This window comes from Leptonychotes weddellii, chromosome 16, assembly GCF_054177405.1.
Source record: "Leptonychotes weddellii isolate Sample4059 chromosome 16, ASM5417740v2, whole genome shotgun sequence".
Taxonomy (NCBI): Eukaryota; Metazoa; Chordata; class Mammalia; order Carnivora; family Phocidae; genus Leptonychotes; species Leptonychotes weddellii.
This window is the reverse complement of record NC_138384.1, coordinates 38,901,150-38,927,369: the sequence shown is the minus strand read 5'-3', so window position 1 is coordinate 38,927,369 and position 26,220 is coordinate 38,901,150. Positions and strand designations below refer to the sequence as shown.

At 40.1% G+C, this 26,220-nt stretch overlaps 1 protein-coding gene and 1 long non-coding RNA gene across 9 annotated transcripts in view; one reads left to right on the top strand and one right to left on the bottom strand.

Annotated features, from left to right (window-relative positions):
* The window catches only part of LOC102740866 (uncharacterized), a 22,420-nt gene extending 11,472 nt beyond the window's left edge, over window positions 1-10,948 (bottom strand). The window contains exons 1-3 of the mRNA XM_081807501.1: window positions 10,897-10,948; window positions 2,600-2,685; window positions 328-454 (exon numbers count right to left, since the gene is read on the bottom strand). Coding sequence (XP_081663627.1) covers window positions 328-454; window positions 2,600-2,685; window positions 10,897-10,924 — 241 coding nt within the window. The 5' untranslated portion in view covers window positions 10,925-10,948. The remainder of the gene's footprint in view (window positions 1-327; window positions 455-2,599; window positions 2,686-10,896) is intronic.
* The window catches only part of LOC145717654 (uncharacterized), an 18,169-nt gene continuing 2,549 nt past the window's right edge, over window positions 10,601-26,220 (top strand). For 2 of the 8 annotated variants that reach the window (XR_014141013.1, XR_014141014.1), the window contains exons 1-2: window positions 10,601-11,239; window positions 19,521-19,686. This is a non-coding gene — a long non-coding RNA (uncharacterized LOC145717654). Of the gene's footprint in view, window positions 19,778-22,416; window positions 22,768-23,177; window positions 24,668-26,220 lie in introns of those variants that run through there. The other 6 variants (XR_014141018.1, XR_014141015.1, XR_014141020.1 and 3 more) reach the window with 6 other exon arrangements.

Genomic DNA, 26,220 nt, shown 5'->3' with positions numbered 1-26,220 from the left:
TTTTTTTTTTAAAGATTTTATTTATTTATTTGAGACAGAGAGAATGAGAGAGAGAGAGCACATGAGAGGGGGGAGGGTCAGAGGGAGAAGCGGGCACCCTGCCGAGCAGGGAGCCCGACGCGGGACTCGATCCAGGGACTCCAGGATCATGACCTGAGCCGAAGGCAGTCGCTTAACCAACTGAGCCACCCAGGCGCCCGAGTTCGGTTACACTTCTATCTCCAAAAAACTCAAACCTTTCCTTAGGGAATAAAAACCAGAAAATCATAATGACACAGGCAGAAAATATGGGAGACAAGTTCTGAGTATTGTAGGAGATGATCTTACCCAGGGAGATCAGGTTGCTGTAGTTCTCCAACATCACATCCCTGTACAAGTCCCTCTGAGTGGAGTTAAGGCATTCCCACTCCTCCTGAGAGAAGTCGATGGCCACATCCTTGAAAGTCACCAACCACTGAAACAAGTCCATTTATTATTGGTGAGAATATGACAATGACTTTGAGGTAAAAAGAGGAGGGCATGAAGGAAGGGGATGACACAGTAAATAGGTCATGGCTGAACACCTTGTAACATTAAAGGAAATTAGGTGCCTGAACTATAGTGTCAACATGATCCATGATCACTCCTATTGCTAGAGAGGAAGATAAAATTTCCTATGTAAAATAGGATAATTCTATTATCCAGAAAAATCCAGGAATACAAAAGGCCAGATGAATGTAGCTCTCTAATTAAATGAAATGGTATACGCAGTCACACAGAATATTAAGCTTTCAAATTCTCAAAAAACAATAATTCTCAATAAATATGAGTTCTTTCCTTCTCTTCTCCCCTTGAAGAAAAATGTAAACAAATTTAGTGACATGTTTCCAAATAATTTTTAATATACCTCTAGCGTAAACATAGAATTTGGGGCGGGTGCCTGGGCGGCTCAGTCAGTTAAGCTCAAGTCATGATCCCAGGGTCCTGGGATCGAGCCCTTCTATAGCGTTCCCCGCTTGGCAGGGAGTCTGCTTGGGATTCTCTCTCTCCCTCTCCTTCTGCCCCTCCTCCCACTCACACACACACACACACTCTCTCTCTAAACAAATAAATAAATAAATAAAATCTTTTTTAAAAAAAGAATATTTTGAAGATTCAAATTCTTCAAGTCACAATATTATGTCACAGAATATAATTGATATTTCCATTTTATGGATGAAATGATCTGCTTATTTGGGAGTATTTCAATTAAGTTCTCTAATGTCTTTGAGCCCTAAGAATCTACAGTTTTCAAGAGAGTAGGCATTTGGCAGATTTTATTTCTACCTCCTTTTGTGCAAGCTGATGGGTGCCAATCTAGGTGCTATAGGAATCACAGACACATTCTGGCCAACTCCAAGGTAAACCTGACTGCTGATCATCCTCTCATTGGTTCCTGGGCAAGAAGGTTGTGGTACATGGAATAACAGCCCCCCAAAGATGTCCACATCTGAATCCCTGAACCTTTGAATATGTAACCTTATATGACAAATGTAGATGTGATTAGGATCTTTAGATGGATAGATTATCCTGGATTATCTGGTTGGGCCCAATGTAACCATAAGGGTATTTTAAGTAACAGAGGCAGACAGAAGAGTCAGAGAAGGAGATGTGATAATGAAAGCAGAAGTCAGAATGATGATTGCTGGCTCTGAAAATGGAAGGGAGCCATGAGCCAAGGAATGTGGGCAGCCTACAGCAGCTGGAAAAATGCAAGCAAATAGATTCTCCTCTAGAACCTCCAGAAGAACACAGACCAACCAACACCTTGATTTTAGCCTGTAAAACCAATTTCAGACTTTGACCTCCAGAAGCATAGATAATAAACTTGGGTTGTTTTAAGTTACTAAGTTTGTAATAATTTGTTACAGCATCAACATGAAACTATACAAGAGGCAAGATCTCTTCCTTCTCAGACTTTAGTTCCCCACCCAATCTTTTTTTTTTTTTTTTTTTTAAAGATTTTATTTGAGAGCGAGAATGAGAGACAGCATGAGAGGGAGGAGGGTCAGAGGGAGAAGCAGACTCCCTGCCGAGCAGGGAGCCCGATGCGGGACTCAATCCCGGGACTCCAGGATCATGACCTGAGCCGAAGGCAGTCGCTTAACCAACTGAGCCACCCAGGCGCCCTCCCCACCCAATCTTAAAAGCCTCGCAGAAAATGTCATCACACACTGAGACTTAGAACATCCAGCAGAAATGCTGTCACTTCCAAGTGGGAAACCTAGGTTTGTAGAGATCAGTTTGTTATGGGTCCCCTGTAACTACCTCACCAAACCATTATACTAATACTGCTCTTAAGGGGAGACATTTCTGCTTCCTTAGGGCTCCTGGCAGAAGACTGTGCATATAAAATATGTAGAATGAGCTGGAAAAAACACCTAAACACTGTCTGGTGAGGGGAAAAGCATTTAGAGAATGGAGCTCTTTGCTAGGATCAGTCACTGGAATGGGGAAAATTGGGGAGCGGTTCCCTTAGGCAACTAAGGCAGGCAGGAAATTTGGGGATAAATAAATCTGGTGTTCACATCACACAACAAATGATTGTGCTCGAAGGAGGAAAAATGAAATAGCAACTCACATGGGGCATGTTTTTTAGAACTGTCAGGACTGATCGGTTTTCTGGGTTCTTCTCCTGGAGATGTGCAGAGTCCAAAGAAGGCAGAGCTAGAGATGGAAAAAGAAGCCATGAGGTCAGGATTGCCTCAGAGCCCACAGAATAAGCACCTTGGAACTACTTTTATATCACCTCTTTGAGGGAGTTTGGAAAAATCTTAGCCTTCCTTCAAATCCATTGGAATACAGCTGTGGCAGAAGGAATTCATGCCAGATTTTTCCTTAATCCCCATGATCCTTAACAGGACCTCAGAGGGTGCTAGTTTTCCAGGGTATCTCACACTTTTAGAATAGGGGCATACCTAGGAAGCCCTGGGGAGCACAGCTTCCCCAGGTATCCCTCCCCAACACATACATACAAGTATGAAGTGAGATGCTTTGCTCTCACAGCTTAAGGGGTCAATCCCATAAGGCTGCTCCTAACTCCAGAAGCCAAACTGAAATCCCTAGCCATCAGTACTTCTGACCAACCAGCTATAAACTGGGGGCTCCCACAATCTCCTCCTAAGTTTTATACTTTGTTAGGATGGCTCACATAACTCAGGAAGGTACTCTGCTTACATTTATGAATTTATTATAAAGGATACAACTCTGGAACAGCCAAATGGAAAAGATGCATAGGACAAGGTATTGGCAGGGCGAATGCTTGGAGTTTTCCATGCCCTCTCTGGGAATGCCAACTTCACAACAGCTCAATGTGTTCACCAACCCAGAAGCTCATCGAATCTCCTAGTGCAAGAGTTTGTATGGCCCTTAACCTCCGGTGTCACCCACCCCTTTCCTGGAGGTCAGTGGATGGGTTGGAAAGTTCCAATCCTCTAATCACTTAGTCTTTCTGGTAACCCCAACCCCATTCTGAGACTATCTAGGGGCCCACCCTAGCCACTTCATCAGCATAAATTCAGGGGCTTGTTATGAAAAATGAAAGACACTCCTATCACTCAGAAAATTCCAAGGGTGTTAGGAGCTCTGTGCCAAGAAAGGGGGATAAAAACCAAATATATTATTATATCACAAATACTACTGCAAAATGTGACATACCAGCAAACAAAAATCCAACAGCATGTTAAAAAAACAATCATAATTAAGTGGGACTTTCTCTGTAATAAAAAGATGGTTTGATATTAGAATGTCCACTTATATAATCCACGATATTAATCGTTGTAAGGAAGAAAATCATACTATCTTCATAAATGCCAAAAAAATTTCATAAAATTTACCATCCCTTCCTGATAAGAACACAAGAAATAGGAATTGATGACTATTTTAATGATGGTCGGGAAAAATGACATGAATGGAGCCATTTTAAAATGAAGCTAGATGGACCACTCCAGAGAAACTGCCTTATGCCTCTCCGTTTGAACTGGGTCAAAACCTGTAGACTGGGCAAAACAGCAACTGTTTCAGGCAACTGCTTGAAATGTCAGCAGGAGAACAGATCCTGATCATAAGACTGATGGTTGTGGACTTTCTGAAGAAATAATCAGTAGTCAATCAGTGTATAACCAAGAGTAGTTCAGCTTTTTTTTTTTTTCTCTTAACTCATGTTAAAAAAAAAAAAAATCCTTGCTTTTACTCTACAAGTGGGACACTATTTGGTTTCTATCTGAATCTGCACTCCCTGAATTGAAAATTTTTTATCCTAATAAATGCTCATTTGCCTCTCATGGCAGCACTCTATTTCCAGGTTTACAGTAGAAACAAGGAAAGAATACCCACTACTCTATCACTTATCATTGTATTAGCTATATTAGTCAATATAAAAAGGCAAGAGAAATCAACAAGAGCAACAAGAATAACAAAAGAATAGGCAAACTCCCTCTATGAGATATGACAGCATGCCTAAAAACCCCATGAGTGCAATGAAAGAAAAAAAAAACAACTTAGTAAATTAGCAGGATATAAAATTGGCATGAAAAGAAATGACCTTTATATATAAAACAATAATCACATAGAAAATATAATAAAGAAAAGCCACAAAAAGGATGAAATACCTAGGCCCAAGTTTGACAAGAAATGTATAAAACCTGCAAGAAGAAAAACTTGAAATACTCCTGAAAGACCTAAAAATAGATTTGAACAAATGGTTAGAACAGCATTTCTCAACATCTTTTTCCATCACTGCCCCTCTGAAGAGCCACTTTATTTATTTATTTTTAAAGATTTTATTTATTTCTTTGACAGAGAGAGACACAGCGAGAGAGGGAACACAAGCAGGGGGAGTGGGCAGAGGGAAAAGCAGGCTTCCCGCAGAGCAGGGAGCCCGATGTGGGGCTCGATCCCAGGACCCTGAGATCATGACCTGAGCTGAAGGCAGGCGCTTAACGACTGAGCCACCCAGGCGCCCCTGAAGAGCCATTTTAGACACTTTTTTTTCCTAACTGTCCCCCTCTACCATGAAATTTTAATAGGACAGATATACTATAGTATATGCATTTATGTAAGTATATAATATAAACAGTGTAATCAAATTTTTAACATATCATTCAAAACCATTCTTTTCTAGAAAAAAGTAAAACAACTAAAAAATTAATTTCTTAAAAATTATTTTTAGTGAACTTCACTTTTACTAGATAGAAGAAACTTTTAACTAGTTGATCTTCATTCTCATACTGTCAACATTTTAACTTCTCAGCATTTGATGTAATTGATGGGTTTCACAATGTTAAACTTTACCCAAGATCTATGATCCTGAAAAATAGCCATGATGAGAGATACCCCCTCAATCTTTATGGACTAGGACACAGCTGAATGAAATCAATCTCCCTTCCCCATATAACTTAGATAAGACTGGAAGATGACCCCTTCCCCCCCCCTTTTTAACATACAAGGCCAGGCAGAGCCTCCAAATGGCCATTCTTTGTCTCATAAATGACTAGATGAGCTGTTGGACCCCACTGACTAATCTGGACAAAATGCGTGATAACTTCACTTGACCAAACTTTAGTCAGACTTCTCTCCTTCTTCCAGGCCCTTGAACTTTGGCCTACCCTGTATTCTGTGCCAGCATAGGAATACAAACAACCCTCTTAACAATGACTCAAGCCGCTCCCCAGCTGACTGCAGAGAACACAATCTACACAACTGACCACCCACTCATCCCACGCTGCCACATCCACTCCTTTCTGGCCTTGTTTACCCTCCTTATAAAAGAAAATTCTTTTCTGCCTGACCTTTTAAATGCCTGCAGGTCTTATGGATGGAATGTTCTCCCAATTACAAGTCTTCCTTCCCTCACTGCAGTGATCCTTTGGATAAAGTCATTCCTTGGCTAAGTCCAAATTTGTCTCTTATGAGACATGTTGAATAGCTTTATAGAATAATAAAACATTCTTTTTATTTAATCCTCAAATACCAAGTCAAACACAGAAACATGATCAAACATAAACAACATCCACATGGCAGCCATGCAAGGCCACCTCTTGCGATACAACTTCAAGATTGAGCAATCATTTGAGAGAAAGGTCTCCATTTACAGCCACCTATTTGCCACAGGAGCACTGATCTTTTTTGGTAGCATTTACCTTGCATACATATATCTTCTGTGACCTCAGTGTCAGTGCTGTTCATGTGATACCCAAGAAATGCCAGTGAGAGAGTAAATAATGAGGAATAAGATTTTGTTGGCTAAACTGAGTTTTGGAGAGTCACAAACCATTACTGTATCTAAGATTTCTTCACTCCACCCCTGCCCAACACCAATTTTCAACCCCTGGAAGGCAGGATCACCCTTATTGAGAATACATGGGCTAAACCAATATATTATAATGAGGTTAATTCTCTGAACATGGATAGGATATTTGATATATAAATTAAAATATAAGTTAAATATGATCCCAATAAAAATACTAACAAGTATGGTGGTAGACACAAATTTAAATTCATTTTTTTTAAAGATTTTATTTATTTGACAGAGAGAGACACAGCGAGAGAGGGAACACAAGCAGGGGGAGTAGGAGAGGGAGAAGCCGACTTCCCGCCGAGCAGGGAGCCCGATGTGGGGCTCGATCCCAGGACTCTGGGATCATGACCCGAGCAGAAGACAGACGCTTAACGACTGAGCCACCCAGGCACCCCCAAATTTAAATTCATTAAGCAAGAAAATTAAAAAAGCAAGAATAGCCAGAAAATGCCTAGAAAAAGAAGAGAACAGAGATTTAAGAGGTGTTATAAAGTCTCTGTCACTAAAATACTGGCTACTGGCACCTGAATAGACATTCAGATTAATGGAATTGTAGAACCTTTGATCTCTAGGGAAAAATTGATTATTTAATAAATGTTATTGAAAAAAGTAAAATTGGATCCACATTTTATACCACATACCAGGATTAACTCCAAATGGATAAGAGAACTAAATATTAAAAACTGAAATCATAAAAATGCCAGTCTTAGTTCATTTGGCTGCTATAACAAAATACCACAGACCAGGCAGCTTATAAACAACAGAAATTTATTTCTCACAGCTCTGGAGGCTGGAAGTCCAAGATCAGGGAGTCAGCTTGGCCAAATGAGGGCCCTCTTCTTGGTCACAGACTTACTGTATCCTCACTGGGCTTCTTTTATAAAGGCACTAATCACATTCATGAGGAATTTACTCTCATTATCTCATTACCGCCCAAAGGTTCCACCTCCAAATATTATCATTTTGGGCATTAGGATTTCAACAAATGCGTTTTTTGGGGAGGGTCAAACATTCAGCCCAAAGGCATGCTAAAAGAAAAAAATGGTTGAGTTCCTTTTAGATTGAGAGGAGAAAAGCCTTTCTATTTCTTACAGTCAAATGAATACATTTTACTATATTTAAAAATTGCCCAGATAAAAGAACACAAACACAAATAACAAATTGGGAGAAGATTACCTGCAACCTAAAAAAAAAAAAATGACCTTCCTAAGACCAAAAGAGCTTCACTTTGAAAATCAAGATAAAGATTAAAAATCATTATTAAAAAGGACAAAACAGGGGTGCCTGGGTGGCTCAGTTGGTTAAGCATCTGCCTTCAGCTCAGGTCATGATCCCAGAGTCCTGGGATCGAGCCCTGCATTGGGCTCCCTGCTCAGCGGGGAGTCTGTTTCTCCCTCTGCCTCTCCCCCTGCTCATGTTGGCATGCTCTCTCCTCTCTCTCTGAAATAAATAAAATCTTTTTAAAAAAGGACAAAACTAAAAAAGACAATTCATAAAAAAGGAAGCCAATGTTCAACCTCATTTATATAAGAGAAACCTAAATTGAAACTAAATTGAGAAGACTTCTAATTCCAATGATGATTAAGATCCTCCTGGACTTGGGGTGCCTGGGTGGTTCAGGTCATGATCCCAGGGTCCTGGGATCGAGCCCCGCATCAGGCTCCCTGCTCGGCGGGAAGCCTGCTTCTCCCTCTCCCCCGCTTGTGTTCCCTCTCTCGCTGTGTCTCCGTCAAATAAATAAAATAAGATCTTAAAAAAAAAAAGATCCTCCTGGACTAACTTCCCTACAGAAAGTACTATCAATGTAGACAGTAAAAAACGCAGCCAACTGCAGTTACTGGGGAATGAACTGAAGCACCCACCTTTCCTGCCAAAAATCCGTAACTTGAATCCGATCAGGAAGAAACATCGAAGACATGCAAACTGAAGAACAATCTGCAAAATAACTGACCTGTACTCTTCAAAGACGTCAAGATAATGACCAAAAAAGGCCCAGGAATTGTTTTAAAGAAGACTAAAGAGATGTGATAACTGAATGAAATGTTTGATCCTAGATATGATTCTGGAATGGAGCCCAGATCAGCAGAAAGAAAGCTATAAAGGACAGTACTGGGACAACTAGTGAAATTTTTCTATGAATTCTGAATTAAATAATTATTATATCTATGTTATATTTCCTGATTTTAATAAATGAACTACAGTGATAGTCCTTGTACTTAGAAAAAGACACTGATGTATTTTTATGGATAAAGGAACATGATATCTGAAAATTACTACCAAATGGTTCAGAAAAAAAAGTACATATGTAGAAGGAAAGAGCAAACAAAAAACTAAATGTTAATAACTGGTAAATCTATAAGGGCATAGGAGAGTTCATTCTATTATTTTGGGGGGCAACTTTTCTGTAAGTGTAATGTATCAAAATAAAATTTTAAAAAAATCAATGTTATGAGAAGAACATTTACACTTGATTAAGAGATGAAAGGGACATAACCAAATATAACACATGAACCTTAAATATAGAAAATATGATAACCAAAATAAATTTAAATACATTCCCTATCTTGAATAGTTAGTTCTAACAGTGCTATTGTTGCTTTGAAATCTTTACAAGTATATTTTAGGGTAAAACAGATGAATTATATTATACCTTCTTCTATTAATAGGTGAAAAAGGAAAGGGAACCTTATAAAAGGATTAAGTGGACAGCACTTGAACAGTGATCAATATGGCATCACCAGAAGTGGGACACCAGACTTTAAAAGCCCCAGGATGTGATGAACAGGAAGTACACAGCACCAACTATGAATTATTTTTGCCCGAAAATGTGGTTTATGCAAAATATGATCTGAATTTGATCAAGCCCCTAGATCTAACTACTTGTTTACAGAAATATGGGGCATTGGGGAACAAATTATATGACACCACAAGGTAGCAATTAGCCAAAAGCAGAATGTAGAATAATCTATAAACAACCTAGTTTTTTACAAAACAGTGATACCTATTAAAATACAACAAAAGCAAAAAATAGAAGGGAAACTGTTGTAAAGAAATTTAAGAGGCCTGGCAACTGAATGCACTGTGTAGACCTTATCTGGACCATGATTTGAACAAATCAATTGTAAAAACCTATCTTTGAAAGAACTGGAGAAACCCGAGTATGTACTGCATATATGCTATTATGGAATTACTGTTAGTTTTTAAAGTTGGGATAACATCATGGTGATTATCTAAAAATGATATTCTTTTTGGTTATATACGCATACATATGGATAAAATTATGTAAATTCTTGAAATGCTACAGAAAAAAGGAGGAAGGATAGATATAAGGATATTTGCAAATGTTTTAAATTATAGCTGAGTGTTGAGCACATTGGGGTTCATATTATTTTCTTCTATGCTTGAAAATTTCCATAATAAAGTTAAAATAAAAATCTTCAAATTTCCTCCAGAGGGTATAGTTCTCTCTCATCAAAAATCAGGCCAGAAAGGGCTGATTTGTCATTGGCTGGAAAGGAGAAGTGTAGTGTGGTTGGAGAATGGAGTTAGCTCATCCCTGCAGCGCCATCATTTCTGGGGATAGCGATGCCTAATGACCAGTCACTGAATGGCTGGTTCCTCCTTAAGATGTTTGTTGCTGGAGGTAGCAACATCTTGAAAAGTAGTAAACTTGAGGGAAGAAAGAAAATGACAACTTATTTTAGGCAAGCTTTTTAGACGTGCAAGATTCTTTTTCCTTCCCTGTGTGGCTCTGTTGGAAAAGGAAAACGGAGAAAACAATCATAGGATATCAAGCCTTTTTCAGAGCCAACAAAACAATTTAGGAGCATCTCCCAGAACAACTTCAGGACAGAGAAAGGGATTGGTTTTCCCCACAGGGCTCTCAAAGTAGAACGGGGCATCCTATTATGCTGGTCTTCTCCCTTCTTAGGGCACTTCCAGGTGTAAATCCTCATTATAGGGGCAGCTTCAAAATAGGCACGTTCTCTCTGCATAGTAAAGTGAAGGAATTACAGCAGCTGGAACCGCGCGATTCTCAACGGGCTCTGTCCCTATCCCACGGGGGCTAAAGTACTCAGGTGCGAAGGATCCCAGCTGCCAAAAGCAGTAGATGATGGCAGGTGAGCCCATCGTGCCGCCACAGAAGCGGACACACACACACACATCCCGCGCGGTGGAACGTTAAGGGTAACATATTCCTAATACCCTCCTCCCGGAACCAAAGTCACGGTGCCGAGTTTGCCAGCGGGAAAGGAGTGCCAAGTGCACTCCACTATCACCGGCGCGGAGGAACAAAACTAATAGCGCCACGCCCCTGCTCGGAACCGAAGTGACGGCGCCGATACTGCCGGCGGAGAAGGGCACAGGCATCCCGCAACTGCAAGGCCGACTTCCGTAAGGAATTAACCTGGAGCGCTACGACTTAGGAGAAACGTAGTCCAGAGCCGGGGTCGCCCCGATTCCTGTCAGCACCGAGCCCCGGCCGGCATACCGGTATTCCTAGCACCACATGGGAACTTTTTTTCTGGGTGCTCCAAACCAAGTGCGGCGTTCGGGTCCCAGGGAGGCGGTCCACTCACCTGGCCGCTGCAGACTGGATCCTTGCATCAAGACGTAACGGAGTGAGCGTACGAGATGGCGCAGGGACGCGGTGGCCTCCGGGAAATGTAGTAAAAAATGTGACCCCAGTTCGATCCAACAGAATACAGAGGCCGTAGCCACATTGTGCGGCCAGGAATCGGGTGCGCCTTGAGTCGCCTTTGCTCCAGTGGGGGATCTCGCGCTCCTAAGGTGTGAGCCGACCTATTTCCTTTACTCGAGTGACCCTAGAAAATCCCAAGGAGGTTACCAGAAGCTGGGTCTTGTAGTGATGCCGTCAGAGAAATGTAGCCCAGGGCTGAGAAAGCTGCAGAAGGGCAGGAGGTAGGGTCCGGATTTCTCAGACAGGAGCTCTGGCTCAGACGCAGTAGTTGTGACTACCAGGTTTCTGCTCAAGAGGCATCGGAGGTTTGACGCTTACTTCGCGGTCGCGTGTTTGTATTCAAGTGTCCTCTGCAAGGGAAGCGAGGACTGCGGGCAGTGTGCAGTGTGTCCGATTGTGTTTGAAACTGTGAGAGGGATATTAGTGGATAAGCGTGTGATCCATTCGGGGTTATGTGAGAGCGTCTCGGGACGGTGTGAGTATAAGGGTGCTGTCTGGGATTGATCAGACAGTCTGCAACTAAGTATTTTATAACTTATAACAAAGAAACCTTTTCTTTGCATGGTTATGAATTTTGAATTAGACTTGTTAAATGAATGATATGTTGAGAGCTCACCTGTAGCAGTGAATGTGGGAAAAGAAGTGTATGCAGCACTGTGTAATAGTGGTATCTCTAAGCTTCTGTTTCCTCACCTGTAAAATGAGTTTAACCTTTGTGTAACGTTTTGGAGCACTGCTGTCCAATAGAACTTTCTGCAAAACTCGGTTCTGTGTTCTGTATCTGCACTGTCCAGAACAGTAGCCACTAGCCACTTATGGCTGTTGAGCCTCTTAAATATGGTTAGTTTGACTGAAGAATGAATTAGTGATTTTGTTTAATTTTAATACATTTAAATTTAAGCAGTTATATGTGGCGACCTAAATTGAACACAGCAGCCTGCAGCATCAATTTCCTTTCAAGATTTAGAGGGGGAGAAACTTAACTAATTTCATCTAGCAAATAATTTGAAAAAAATGAGTTTTATAGTGAAATGAAGAGGGATGGGGGTGCCTGGGTGGCTCAGTTGGTTAAGTGTCCGACTTCAGCTCGGGTCATGATCTCAGGGTCCTGGGATCGAGCCGCATATGGGGCTCCCTGCCCAGCGGGGAGTCTGCTTCTCCCACTCCCTCTGCCCTGCTTGTGCTTTCTCTCTCTCAAATAAATAAATACATAAAATCTTTATTTAAAAAAGAGAGAGATAAAAAATGCAAATTCAGTCTTAATCTTTTTTTTAGTGGAATAATTTAGAGGAAGTCCATAAATATTACATATACATCTCCATGATTTTTGCATGCACAGGCAATCACCACACACAGATCAAGATGGAGAACATTTATTTCCAAGATGCCAGAATGTTCCCTTGTAAACATTGACTCCGCTCAGAAGTGACCATTATTTGGACTTCTAACACCATGGATTACTTTTGTGTATTCTTGAACTTCATTTGAATGCAATCAGTGTAATGATATGTGTCTGGCATGTTTTTGTCAACATTAAGACTCTGAGATGAGTCCTTATTATTGAATGTAGCAAAAATTTCTTTAGCCAGCTAGTAAATATTTTAGGTTTTGTGTGCCAGATGTTCTCTGTCACACCTACTCAACCCTGCTATTCCAGCATGAAAGCAACCATAGACAATATGTAAAAAAGTGAGTGTGGCTGTATTCCAATAAAACTTTATTTATGGACACTGAAATTTGAATTTCATATAATTTTTACATATTGCAAAATACTCTTATTTTTATTTTTTCAACCATTTAAAAATGTAAAACTTTTCTTAGGTCATTGGCCATATCAAAACAGGTGATGGGCCATATTTTGTCTGCTGGCTCAGTACTCTAAATCATGCTACAATCTATTCATTCTATATTAATAGATATTTGTGTGGGTTTCCAGTTTTTTCTTATAAATAAATCTATGATCAATCTTATATATTTTGGTAGACATAGCATTCATTTCTATTAGGAATCCAAAGTGGAATAGGTGGCTCATAAAGTAGGTTTATATTTATCTGTGGAGATACCACCAAATCATTTTCCAAAGTTGTGTCAGTTTACACTTGTATCAGTAATGTAAAGGGTTCCAGTTGCTCCATATCCTTTTAAGTACTTGGTATTGTCAGCCTTTTTAATTTACAATACTAGTAGGTGGGTAGTGGTATCTCAGAGTGATTTTAATCTGTTCCCTGATGAATGCTCACTTCAGCATCCTTTCATGTGCCAATAATTTGAATAATGTCTCTGTTGAACTGCCTGTTTGACTTTTGACTATTTTATTAAAATCAGTTTGTGGGGTTTTTTTTCTATTTATTCATAGGTATTTGTACATACTAGGGTATGAGGTCTTTGTAGGATATATGTACTGTAGGTATCTTTTCCAGGCTATGGCTTGCCTTTTCACTCTGTCTTTTGAAAAACAGATGCTTTTAATTTAAATGAAGTTCAGTTTATTAATATTTTACTTATTGTTGATGTCTCATTCTATTTAAAAACTTTGCCTACCACAAGGACATGAAGATACTCTATTTTTCTTCTGCTTATTCTTTCCTGTTTTGTCAAAGATTAATTGACCATATAGTTATGTTTTTTTTTTCTGGGTTTTCTATTCTGTTCTATTGATCTATGTGTCTATTTTTGTGCCAGTACCATACTATTTTGAATACTACAGCTTTGTAATATAATTTGAAATCTGGAATTGTGATACCTCCAGTTTTGTTTTTTTGTTGTTGTTGTTGTTGTTGTTCAAGATTGCTTTAGACATTCAGGGCCTTCTTTTTTTTTTAATATTTTATTTTTTTATTTGAGAGAGACAGAGAGAGAGCACGAGTAGGGGGAAGGGCAGAGGGAGAGGGAGAAGCAGACTCCCACTGAGCAGGGAGCCCGCTGTGGGGCTTGATCCAAGGACCCAGAGATCATAACCTGAGCTGAAGGCAGACGCTTAACCGACTTCGCCACCCTGGTGCCCCCAGGGCCTTCTTTAAACTTTTTATATGATGGTTTACACTGATTTTCCAATATTGAACCAGCATTGCACCCCTGGTTATGTTGTATAATTCTTCTTCTGTATCGGAATTCTATTTGGTAATATTCTATACATTACAATAGATAGATAGATAGATAGATAGATAGATAGATAGATAGATAGATAGAAAGATGATGGCTGAGTTCTATTTGGTAATATTTTGTTAAATATTTTTGCAACTGTATTTATGAAGGATAGTAGTTTGCAGTTTTTCTTTCTTTTTTTTTTTCCCCCTCTGTCTTTGTCTGGTTTTGGTATCAGGATAATACTACCGCCATAAAATGAATTAGGAAGTGTTCCCTCTTCTGTTTTCTGGAAGAGATTATATAAAATTGCTGCTAATTCTTTTCAAATGTTAGTAAATTTCCAGTGAAACCATCTGGCCTGTAGATTTTTTTTGTGAGTTTTTAAATTACAAATTCAATTTCCTTATTAGTTATAGGGCTATTCAAATGATCTATTTTATATTTTATAAGCTGGCAGTTTATGCTTTTTCAAGAAACGGTCTATTTTACTTAAGTTGTGAAATTAAAATGTGTAGAATTGTTCATATTATTCCTTATTATCCTTCTGAGATCTACAGAATCTATAGTGATATATCATTCCTGATGTTTATATTTTGTGCCTTTTTTCCTAAATAGTTGTGAATTTTATTCATCTCTTCACCAAACCAGTTTTTTGTTTAACTGATTTTTTTTCTATTGTTTTTGTTTTCTTTGATTTCCACTTGTCTTTACTATTTCCCTTTTTCTACTTGATTTGGGGTTATTTTCCTCTTCTTCTCTAGGTTTCTGAGTGGGAGCTTAGACTATTAATTTGAGACATTTCCTCTTTCCTCATGTATGCATTTAATGCTTTAAATTTCTCTCTCAGCAGTGCTTTAGCTATGTCAGACAAATTGTTGATATGCCATATTTTAATTTTCACTCAGATTAATGCATTTTCCTCTGAAGCTTCCTATGGAAGTTGGCCTATGGATTATTTAGAAGTATGTTGTTTACTTTCCTGTTATCTTTCTGTTATTGATTTCTAGTTTGACTAGAGCAACTTGTATATGATTTTAGTGCTTTTCAATTTGTTGAGGTTTGTTTTATGGCCCACGGTATGTTTTTTTTTTTAAGATTTTATTTATTTATTTGACAGAGAGAGACACAGCCAGAGAGGGAACACAGCAGGGGGAGTGGGAGAGGGAGAAGCAGGCTTCCCGCTGAACAGGGAGCCCGATGTGGGGCTCGATCCCAGGTCCCTGGGATCATGACCTGAGCCGAAGGCAGACGCTTAACGACTGAGCCACCAAGGCGCCCCTATCTTTTTCTTTTAAAGATTTATTTATTTATTTGAGAGAGAGAGGGAGAGTGAGCGTGCACGTACACGTGAACATGGGTGGGAAGAGAGGTTGAGTGAGAGAATTCTCAAGCAGACTCCCTGCTGAGCCCGGAGCCTGACATGGGGCTCAGTCTCACAACCCATGAGATCATGAGCAGAGCTGAAACTCAGAGTCTGACGCTAAACCAACTGAGCCATCCGGGCACCCCGATAATACTCTTTTTCTTAAACTGAATGGTAAGTCTACAGGAGTTTGTTATTTTTATTCATTCAACTGTACTTATGTTCATATATATACTTGAGCATAGAATTTTAAGTTAATAAATGGGCTCAAAATGAAATAAAGTGAAAATATGAAATAGAATTGTATTTTTAGTTCAGGTCAAGGAATTCACAGAACACAACTCAAAGAATTACGAAAAGCAAGAAAATAAACAGGACAATACCGAACCAAGAAAGCTTTAAAGAAATAAATATATAAATAAATAATTGAACTATTGAATGTAATATACATCCTATGCATAATATAAACATATAACATAGTATTCATATAATTATGAATTTAATATAATGAACATAGTATGTATACTATATATAATTATGTCAAGATGTATATAATTATATACATATCAGAGAAAATACTGCATCCATGAAGAATAAGATACTATGTAGAAGAAAAAGATTAAGGGTGCCTGGGTGGCTCAGTTGGTTAAGTGTCCACCTCTTGGTTTCGGCTCAGGTCAAGATCTCAGGATTGTGGACTGAGCCCGAGTCAGGCCCCGCACTCTGCTGCGAGTCTGCTGGACATTCTTGTGCTCTTTCTCTCAAATAAATAAATGTATCTTTTTAAAAAAAAAGAAGAAAAAGATTAAAACCAAGAAAGAGTTCTAGGAAATTAAAAATATGATGAGTAATTAAAAACTAAATAGAATTGGAAGATAAAGTTAACAAAATTTCTGGAGTTGAATAAAAAGATACAGAGAAAATAGGAGGAAAACATATAGAAGCTTACACTATGGGAGTTCCATCTAATAATATAAATTCCAGTGAGGGGCGCTTGGCTGGCTCAGTCAGTGGAGTGTGTGACTCTTGATCTTGCAGTTGTGGGTTTGAGCCCCATGTTGGGTGTAGAGATTGCTTAAAAATAAAATCTTAAAAAAATAAAAAGAAGGGGCTCCTGGGTGGCTCAGTCGGTTAAGCGACTGCCTTCGGCTCAGGTCATGATCCTGGAGTCCCTGGATCGAGTCCCGCATCGGGCTCCCTGCTCGGCAGGGAGCCTGCTTCTGCCTCTGACCCTCCCCCCTCTCATGTGCTCTCTCTCTCTCATTCTCTCTGTCTCAAAAAAAAAAAAAAAAATAAATCTAAAAAAATAAAAAAGAAAAAGAAAAGAAAAATAAATAAATTTCAGTGAGAGAGGAAGGAAAGAAAAAAAATTGCCCAGAAGTACGTGTCTAGATTAAAAATACTCACCTGATATGCAGCATAAAAAAATTTTAAAGATCCACACCAAGGAATGAAATTATGAAATTTTAGTACATTGATGATATAGTTGACCCTAAACATTCCAGGAAGATTAGGAACACAGATAACACACAAAGAAACAGAAAACAGATGAGGAGAGTCTTTATAAAAGCAATGTTAGCTACTCTAACAGTATCAAGTTAGGTCTTCAAATTCTGAGTTAGAGAATTCTCACCCCAGGCGGTAAGTTAGATTACAATAAAAGCATTTTCAAACAGTCAAAAAAACAAAACAAAACAAAAACCCAAACCATTTACCTCAAAGGCATGCATTTTAAGGATGCTGTTGGAGAAAGGCAGTCAGCAAAAATGAGAAATACGCCAAATTAACAAGACTCAGGAAACAGGAATTCAATTCAGACAAAGCAAGAAGGGAAGCTGTACAGAAACTCTGAAATCCTGACTGGAGTTACAAAAATCATGGCTGTGGAAGGGAGTGGGGGGCGGGGGGGGCGGTATCAAATAAGTTTGAGTGTTTGGAAAAATCACTGCTGAGAGTTTGACACTTTTTGGGGGTAATGACATTTAGAAAAGGGTAGCAATAGGAACACAGACAAGGTACATATGCACAAAAACAAGGTAGTTAAATCCAGGATAAAGGAACCTTTGTGTAAAAAATGTATTTGACTCTAAAGCACAAAAATATTTACATAATCAGTATATAAATACCAAATACTGCTTTAACCAGTAATTATGAATAGCCATATTTGGAGGTGTGTCAGGGAAAGGGCAGGTGGGAGTTCTTGCTTTAAATGAAGTCTGAAGTTTTGATTATTAAACAGATGTTTTGGGCGCCTGGGTGGCTCAGACGGTTAAGCGTCTGCCTTCGGCTCAGGTCATGATCCCAGGGTCCTGGGATCGAGTCCCGCATCAGGCTCCCTGCTCCTTGGGAGCCTGCTTCTCCCTCTGCTTCTCTCTCTCTCTCTCTCTGTCTCTCATGAATAAATAAATATATAAAAAAAATAAATAAAACCAGATGTTTTAATTACTTACCACTAAAATGAGACTATCTTTTAACAAAAAGAGTTAAAAGGACTTTTTTTTTTTTTTTTTAATCTGAGTGACTGCAGAAGTTATTGGGCTCATCCAAGACTTCATATCCAAGAGCAGGAAGAAATCGTGAAATACACGTAAAGGAGAAAAAATATAATTGACACATATATATACACAAATATATATAATACATATACAAATACATATACAAATAAATATATATACAGCTTTTACTCCTCTGCATGTTATGAAGTCCTCATTTCAACATTTTGTTATGGGTCCAGGTATACATTCTTATGATGCTATCCCCTGTAAGTAATGATAATTTTGCTTCCTTCTTTCCAATATGTATGCCTGAAGTTATTTTACTTATCTAATTGCCTGAGTCACAATCCTGATGGCACACTTACCCAGCGTGCGGTTATCAAAATGTCACACACCCAGTGTGACCCACAAGCACAGCAGCAACGTGAGCCACAGGCGTGGAAAACAATAACCAGAGGCGTTGGCCTCTCAGAACCATCCCAGAAATAATGCACGGTGAGGCACAGCCGCATTCACGGATACACACAGTCTCAGGCACTCCACTAACCAAGCACAGGCTCCTACATTCCGGCATCAAAGTGGGGCATAATCGTACATTTTCTGCGGAGTTACCGCAGTGCCCCGTCTACGCGCGGGAACAGCCGCACGCACCGAAACAAGCCCGCTCCGGAATCCTAGCCCCAGACGGGCTTTACCGCGGGGTCCCGAACCCAACAGCCTCCTCCGCCTGTGGAAGAGGCACAGCGAGCGGCCTCACTCCCCCGCGGACTATTGACTGTGTGTAGATTTCTCCGGAAACCGCGGTACCGCGCTGGGGCGGCGGGGCGCGGAGCCCATAACCAGTGGAACGAAAGCCGGAGTTCTCGACTTGTCAGGGCCTTGTGCGACATTTCCTATAGGGTACCGGGCCCTAATTAGTCCCGACAGTCGCTCCCGGGTCCGATTCCCGCTCGCCTTGGCGTCCCACCGCCCCCTCCGCGCTCTGAAGAGGCGTGGGACTCAGTCTGACCCGCGCGCCTGAGCACTTGGCCCGAGACGCGCACTTCCCGGAGCCCCGGGCGGTTCTCGGAGAGCCGTGCGCGGGGCGCGACAGGCGGGATTCTGCGGACCCGACTGCTCCGGGGGCGGTCAGTGCCTGACCCAGAATTTGGTGTCACTGTACTTTTCCTCCTGGGTTCCGCAGAGCTGGTGCGCGGGTTGAGCTGGATGGAGCGGCTAGAACTTGATTCGGGGTAGGGCTTGTGCGCGCGGCCTACCGCCTGGATGCGATGCCGAGGCCCCGCGCACTTCAGTACACGCCTCGGCGTGCTGGGCCTGGCTGCGGAGAAAAGGCCAGAGCAGAAGGTCGGAGGTGGAGCCCCAGAAAGAAGGTCTCCGGCGTAGAGTCGGGACTTGGACTGGACGAGGGCCGCTAGGGCTGGAAGGATCCATAGAATAGTTCTGGACAGAGTGAGGCGATAGTTGGCCTCGGGGGTGGCCACCTGCGGTGTCAGAACTACAGCGTACCCAGAGCTGCGAATCCAGATTTTCTCGTCGTCTTCTACCTTCTCTTTGCAGATGCATGAAGAAGCGAGGGGCGGGGATGGTCGTAAGAGGTTGGGTTGTGACCAAACTTCAAAAAGAGCCAGATGTCTCCCGCGTCCCTTTACGTCAGGCCTGCCGTTGTGCACCGAAGGCACGAGACGGGGAGAATGGCTGCTGTACATCTAAAACCAGACTCAAGGTGCGTTTGTGTTTCTTCTTTGTTCCTTGAAACGCGTTTCATTTTTTCAGTTTACAGAAACATCTGGTGTCCTCCTGAAACTTCTGCCCCGGTAAGTATCTCTTGATTTACCTCTAAGTCTTCCTTACGAAGAGAAAGTCAGAGGTCCTGGGGGTAAAGCCCACTTCCCGGTGCACCCACTTATCCATCCGGTTAATCATTTACATTTTGCAAATCATTCAGTTCTTCCTGTTGGCTCTCTTTTATCAAGCATTCTTACGGTATAGAAATACATCTCTGGAGGATAATTAGACCATTATTTTAGGCGGTGATTTGTTAAAGAAGAGAAGGTACCTACCTGGAATCACACACCAGGTAGTCTTATATAGGTTTGAGTTAGAAAGCAAGATATTTCAATCAATGACAAGGACTTCGCTTTGGGAGGCTTTTAAGAGTAGGAATGTAGGGGCGCCTGGGTGGCTCAGATGGTTGGGCGTCTGCCTTCTGCTCAGGTCCTGGGATGCGAGTCCCACATTGGGCTCCTTGCTTAGCAAGCAGCCTGCTTCTCCCTCTGCCTGCCACTCCCCCTGCTTGTATTCTCCCTCTCTTTCTCTCTGGCAAATAAAATCTTAAAAAAAAAAGAGTAGGTATGTAATTGGTGGTTCAAGCTGAGAGATCTGTTTCAACTAGGGCAGAGATCCTCCTGCCACCCCACCCACAAATCCATAAGGGGATTTTTGTGGCACTAGCCAGGTCTAATTTCTGGTTTGTCAGCATGACTTTGTTTCAGGCCACATTATTGTGTGGTGTATGAGCAGTGTGGTATAATACTTAAGAATATGGATCCAATTCCTGGGTTAAAATCCTGGCTCTAACACTTGCTAAGTTGTGAACTGCTTAGGTAGTTTACTCAACCTCTCCTTGCCTTAGTTTTTTTTTTTTTTTTTAAATATTTTTATTTATTTATTCATGAGAGACAGAGAGAGAGAGAGGCAGAGGGAGAAGCAGGCTCCCAAGGAGCAGAGAGCCCGATGCGGGACTCGATCCCAGGACCCTGGGATCATGACCTGAGCCAAAGGCAGACGCTTAACCATCTGAGCCACCCAGGCGCCCTGCCTTAGTTTTTTTTAAGACTTTTGTGGGGTTTTTTTCTTTTTTCTTTTTTTTTTAAAGATTTTATTTATTTATTTGACAGAGAGACACAGCGAGAGAGGGAACACAAGCAGGGGGAGTGGGAGAGGGAGAAGCGGCTTCCCACCAAGCAGGGAGCCCGATGTGGGGCTCGATCCCAGGACCCTGAGATCATGACCTTAGCCGAAGGCAGACGCTTAATGGCTGAGCCACCCAGGCGCCCCGTGGGTTTTTTTTTCTTAAGAACAGTTTTAGGTTTACAACAAAATTGAGAGGAAGGCACAGAGATTTCCCATTCACCCCCTGACACATACGTAGTTTACCCCATTATCAACATCCCCCACCAGAGTGGTAACACTTTTTTTTTTTTTTTTTTACCAAGGATGACCTACATTAACATATCACAATAACCCAAAGTCCATAGTTTACTTTAGTGTTGTACCTTAGTGTTGTACATTCTCTGGGTTTGCACAAATGTATAATGATATATATCCATCACTATAATGTCATAAGAGTATTCTCATTACCCTAAAAATTGTGCTCTGCCTGTTCTGCCTGTTCATCTCCTCTCACCCCACACAACCACTGATTTTTTTTTTTTTTTTACTATCTCCATAGATTTGCCTTTTCCAGTATGTCATATAGTCACAATCAGAACATACGTACCCTTTTTCAGATTGGCTTCTTTCACTTAGTAACATGAACTTAAGTTTCTTTCATGTCTTTGAGTAGCTCATTTCTTTTTAGCGCTGAGTAATAGTCTATTGTCAGGAGGTACCACAGTTTATCCATTCACCTATTGAAGGTCATTGTGGTTGCTTCTGAGTTTTGGCAATTAAGAATAAAGCTGCTATAAATATTTGTGTGCAGGTTTTTATGTGGGCGTAAGTTTTCAGCTATTTTGGGTAAATACCAAGGAGTTTCCATTACTGGATTGTATGGTAAAAGTATATTTAGTTTTGTAAGAAACCACAAAACTATCTTCCAAAGTGTCTGTGCCATCATTTCTTAACTGTAAAACAGGATTACCTACCTCATCAAATTATTAGGAGGGTTAGATAAGTTAATAGTGTAAATTCCTTAGAACAGCCCCTGGCACATACTAAAAGCTCAGAAAATTTTACCTGTTACTATGATGTGGTAATTCTGAGTCAGTCCCCCTCAGCTTTCTGTAGACTAGGAACAATGACAATGTAAACTTTAATTTGTTGGCACTTGTAGGTGAGAAAATGAAGCAAATGCTAACATCATGTAGAATACCATTTAACTCCATGCCATTTTCCTTCATTTATTGACTTCTAGGAAAGAACTGGATCATTGATTTTTTTTCCCTTCACCTTCACTGAGATATGTTTGACATATAACATTGTGTAAATTTATGGTGTACAATGTGAAGATTTGGTATATGTAAATATTGTGAAATGATTACCACATAAGGGTAGTTAACACATCATTACCTCACAGTGCTTTACGTATGTGCATGTGTGAGAGAACATTTAAGATTTACTTTAACAACTTTCAGGTATACAATACAGTATGGTTAACTATAGTCACCAAGCTGGATATAAGATATCCAGAGCTTATTCATCTTCTAACTGGAAGTTTTTTTGTTTTTTTAAGATTTTATTTATTTGACAGAGAGAGACACAGTGAGAGAGGGAACACAAGCAGGGGGAGTGGAAAAGGGAGAAGCAGGCTTCCCGCGGAGCAGGGAGCCTGATGTGGGGCTTGATCCCAGGACCCTGGGATCATGACCTGAGCTGAAGGCAGACGCTTAACGACTGAGCCACCCAGGCGCCCCCTAACTGGAAGTTTGTACCCTTTAACAATACTTCCCCATTCTCCCAATGCCCTAGGCCCTGGCAAACACTAATCTACTCTTTGTTTCAATGAGTTGTTTTTTTATTTTTTTTAAAGATTTTTATTTTTTTTATTTATTTGAGACAGAGAGAATGACAGACAGAGAGCATGAGAGGGAGGTGGGTCAGAGGGAGAAGCAGACTCCCTACCGAGCAGGGAGCCCTATGCGGGACTCGATCCCAGGACTCCAGGATCATGACCTGAGCCGAAGGCAGTCGCTTAACCAACTGAGCCACCCAGGCGCCCTCAATGAGTTTTTTTTTAAGACTCCACAAATAAGTGAGATGATACAGTATTTGTCTTTATCTAACTTATTTCACTTAGAATAATGCCCTCAAAGATCATTCATGTTGTCTCAAATGGCGATTTCCTTCTTTTTTATGGCTGAGTAACATTCCACTATGTGGGTATGTGCATCTATATCTATATATACAGGAAATGTGTTATATATACATATGATAAACATATGCATATGTTATATACTTGTATATGTAACATTTTCTTTATCCACTTATTGGTAGACAAACAAGTTGGTTACCTTCTCTTGGCTATTGTGAATAATGCTGCAACGAACATGGGTGTGCAGATATATCTCTGAGATAATGATTTCATTTCCTTTGGATATATACCCAATTAATTAAGATTATCCAGTCTGAAGAGCTCAGAAAGAGAAAAGAATGAAGAAAAATGAACAGAGACTGAGAAATGTGGGACACCATCAAAAGTACTAGTAAGTACATAATGGGAGTCCCAGAAAGAAAGGAGAAAGGTGCAGAAAGAATATCTGAAGAAACAGTGGCCCAAAATTTCTCAAATCTGATACAAGACATGAATTTACACATTCAAGAAGCTCAACAGACTTCAGGATGGATAAACTCAAAGAGATGCACACTATAACACAAAGAGAGAACACTGACAGCAACAAGAAAGAAACCTCTCATGTACAGAAGATCCTCAATAATATTAACAACAAATTTCTCTTCAGAAATCATGGAGGCCACAGGCAGTGTAATAACCTATTTTAAGTCCACAATTAAAGGGAGAAAAAGCCTATCAGCCTACAACTTTATATCTGGGGAAATTATCCTTCAAAAATGGAGAAATTAAGGCATTTACAGAAAAAAAAAACAAACAGGGAACTCATTACAGGTAGACCTGCTGTACAAGAAATGCTAAAGGGAGTCCTTCATGCTGAAATGAAAGGACTCTAGATAGTAATTTGAATCCATATGAAGAAGGAAAGAACATTGGAAAAGGTAAATACGTATGTAAATATAAAAGCCAGTATTATTGTATTTTGGCTTAGAACTACTCTTTTTTTTCATATATGGTAAGGCCAAATGCATAAGACAATAATTATAAATCTTTGTTGATGGGCACAATGTATAAAGATGTTAACGTGACAATAACGACAAAATGGGAATGCATCTGTAAGAAACAGTTTTGTGCACTATTGAAACTAAGTCAGTACTCAAACTTCATCGTTATAAGATGTAATATTAATCCCCAGGGAAACTAATAAAGAGAAAAACTAAAAATAGAAAAACAAATGAGAAGGGAATCAAAATGCTACCCTAGAAACAATCACAAGGAAGGCAATAATGGAGGAACAAAAAGTTATGACATAAAAGAAATTATATATAGGAGACAAAAAATTTAAGATTATAGAAAAGAGAAATGGCAAAAATAAGTTCTTTATTATCAGTAATTACATTAAATGTAAGTTGATTAAAATCACCAATTAAAAGGTGGAGATTGGCACAATGACCCATGAACCAAACATGTCTTTAAGAAACTCACTTTAGATCTAAAGACACAGTGAGGGGTGCCTGGGTGGCTCAGTTGGTTAAGCGTCTGCCTTTGGCTCGGGTCATGATCCCAGAGTCCTGGGATCCAGGATCGAGCCCCACATCCGGCTCCCTGCTCAGCAGGGAGTTTGCTTCTCCCTGTGACCCTCCCCTCTCTCACTCTTTCTCTCTCAAATAAATAAAAATCTTAAAAAAAAAATAAAGACAGTGAAAAGATAGAAAAAGATATTTAAGAATAAGAATATATGTCAGAGTTGGGCAAATTATGGCTCTGAAACGAAATTCAGCTGTCTTTTTCTTTTATAGCATGCACGATGAAGGTGGTTTTTGTGGTTTAATTTTTTAACTAAGACCGTATTTTTTTAAATTTAGGTTCACAGCAAAATTAAGGAAGGTATAGAATTTCCCTTATATTCTCTGCCTCCACACATGAATAGATTCCCATAATCAATGTCCCCCATCAGAATGGTACATTTGTTTATAATTGAACCTACATTGGTATGTCATTGTCACCTAAAGTATATTTTATAGTTTACATTACAATTCACTCTTGATGCTGTATATTCTATGGGTTTGGACAAATGTATAACTAAGCCCCAGAGAATTTAAGTAGTTTACCTATAGTCTTCTAGTCAATACATGGCAGAGGCAGGATTTGAACTTACACAGCTTGGCTCCAGATTTAGCTTTCAATTACTACTGCTGCCTGTCAATAGAGGAAGCTGTCAGTATGAGTTTTTATGAGTCAGTAGGATATCTTTCTACTGTTTATCAAGTTTCTTTATTTGCTATGATCCTGAGGCTACTCTAAATTAAGTATTCTGTAATCCTATCACTTTTCTTTAATCCCATCTCTTCTTTTCTGTGAAGTCTTTATCAATATCATGTTGTTCATAGTTTATGTAGTGTATGTAAGCCCTGATAATTGGTTTTTCTTTTTTGTAAAAGGGCCTGACTTAAGCTTTGATTGCCAAGACATCCACTTCTAAGACCTATCTTGGACATGATAAACAGCTAGCCGCCCCTCTCCCCAAGGCTCCTTTGTCTTAGAGATCTTGGTTGATTTCATTAACTGACCATTTGGGCCACTTGTTTTTACTCTTCCTGTGCTTTAAATTCTCATTCATATGTTTTATTTATTTTTTTTAAAGATTTTATTTATTTGAGAGAGAGAGAATGAAAGAGAGCACATGAGAGGGGTTAGGGTCAGAGGGAGAAGCAGACTCCCTGCCGAGCAGGGAGCCTGATGCCGGACTCGATCCAGGGACTCCAGGATCATGACCTGAGCCGAAGGCAGTTGCTTAACCAACTGAGCCACCCAGGCGCCCTCATTCATATGTTTTAAATTCACCAATGAAGAGTGAACCTGTGAGGTGATATCTCATTGTAGTTTTGATCTTTATTTCCCTGATGAGTGATGAGCATCTTTTCATGTGTCTGTTAGCCATCTGTATGTCTTCTTTGGAAAAATGTCTGTTCTTGTCTTCTACCCATTTTTTAACTGGATTCTTTGGTTTTTAGCATTATCAACAGTAGCCAAATTATGGAAAGAGCCCAAACTAATGAATATGCATTTGAAAACTATGAAGTGAAGGAAAGAAATATGATGCTATTAATGAGAATAAAGAACACGGGCCTACTTACAGCCAGAAGGGCAAGTATTTCTTTGTAAGAAATGTTTAACCTGGGCGCCTGGGTGGCTCAGTTGGTTAAGCGACTGCCTTCGGCTCAGGTCATGATCCTGGAGTCCCGGGAT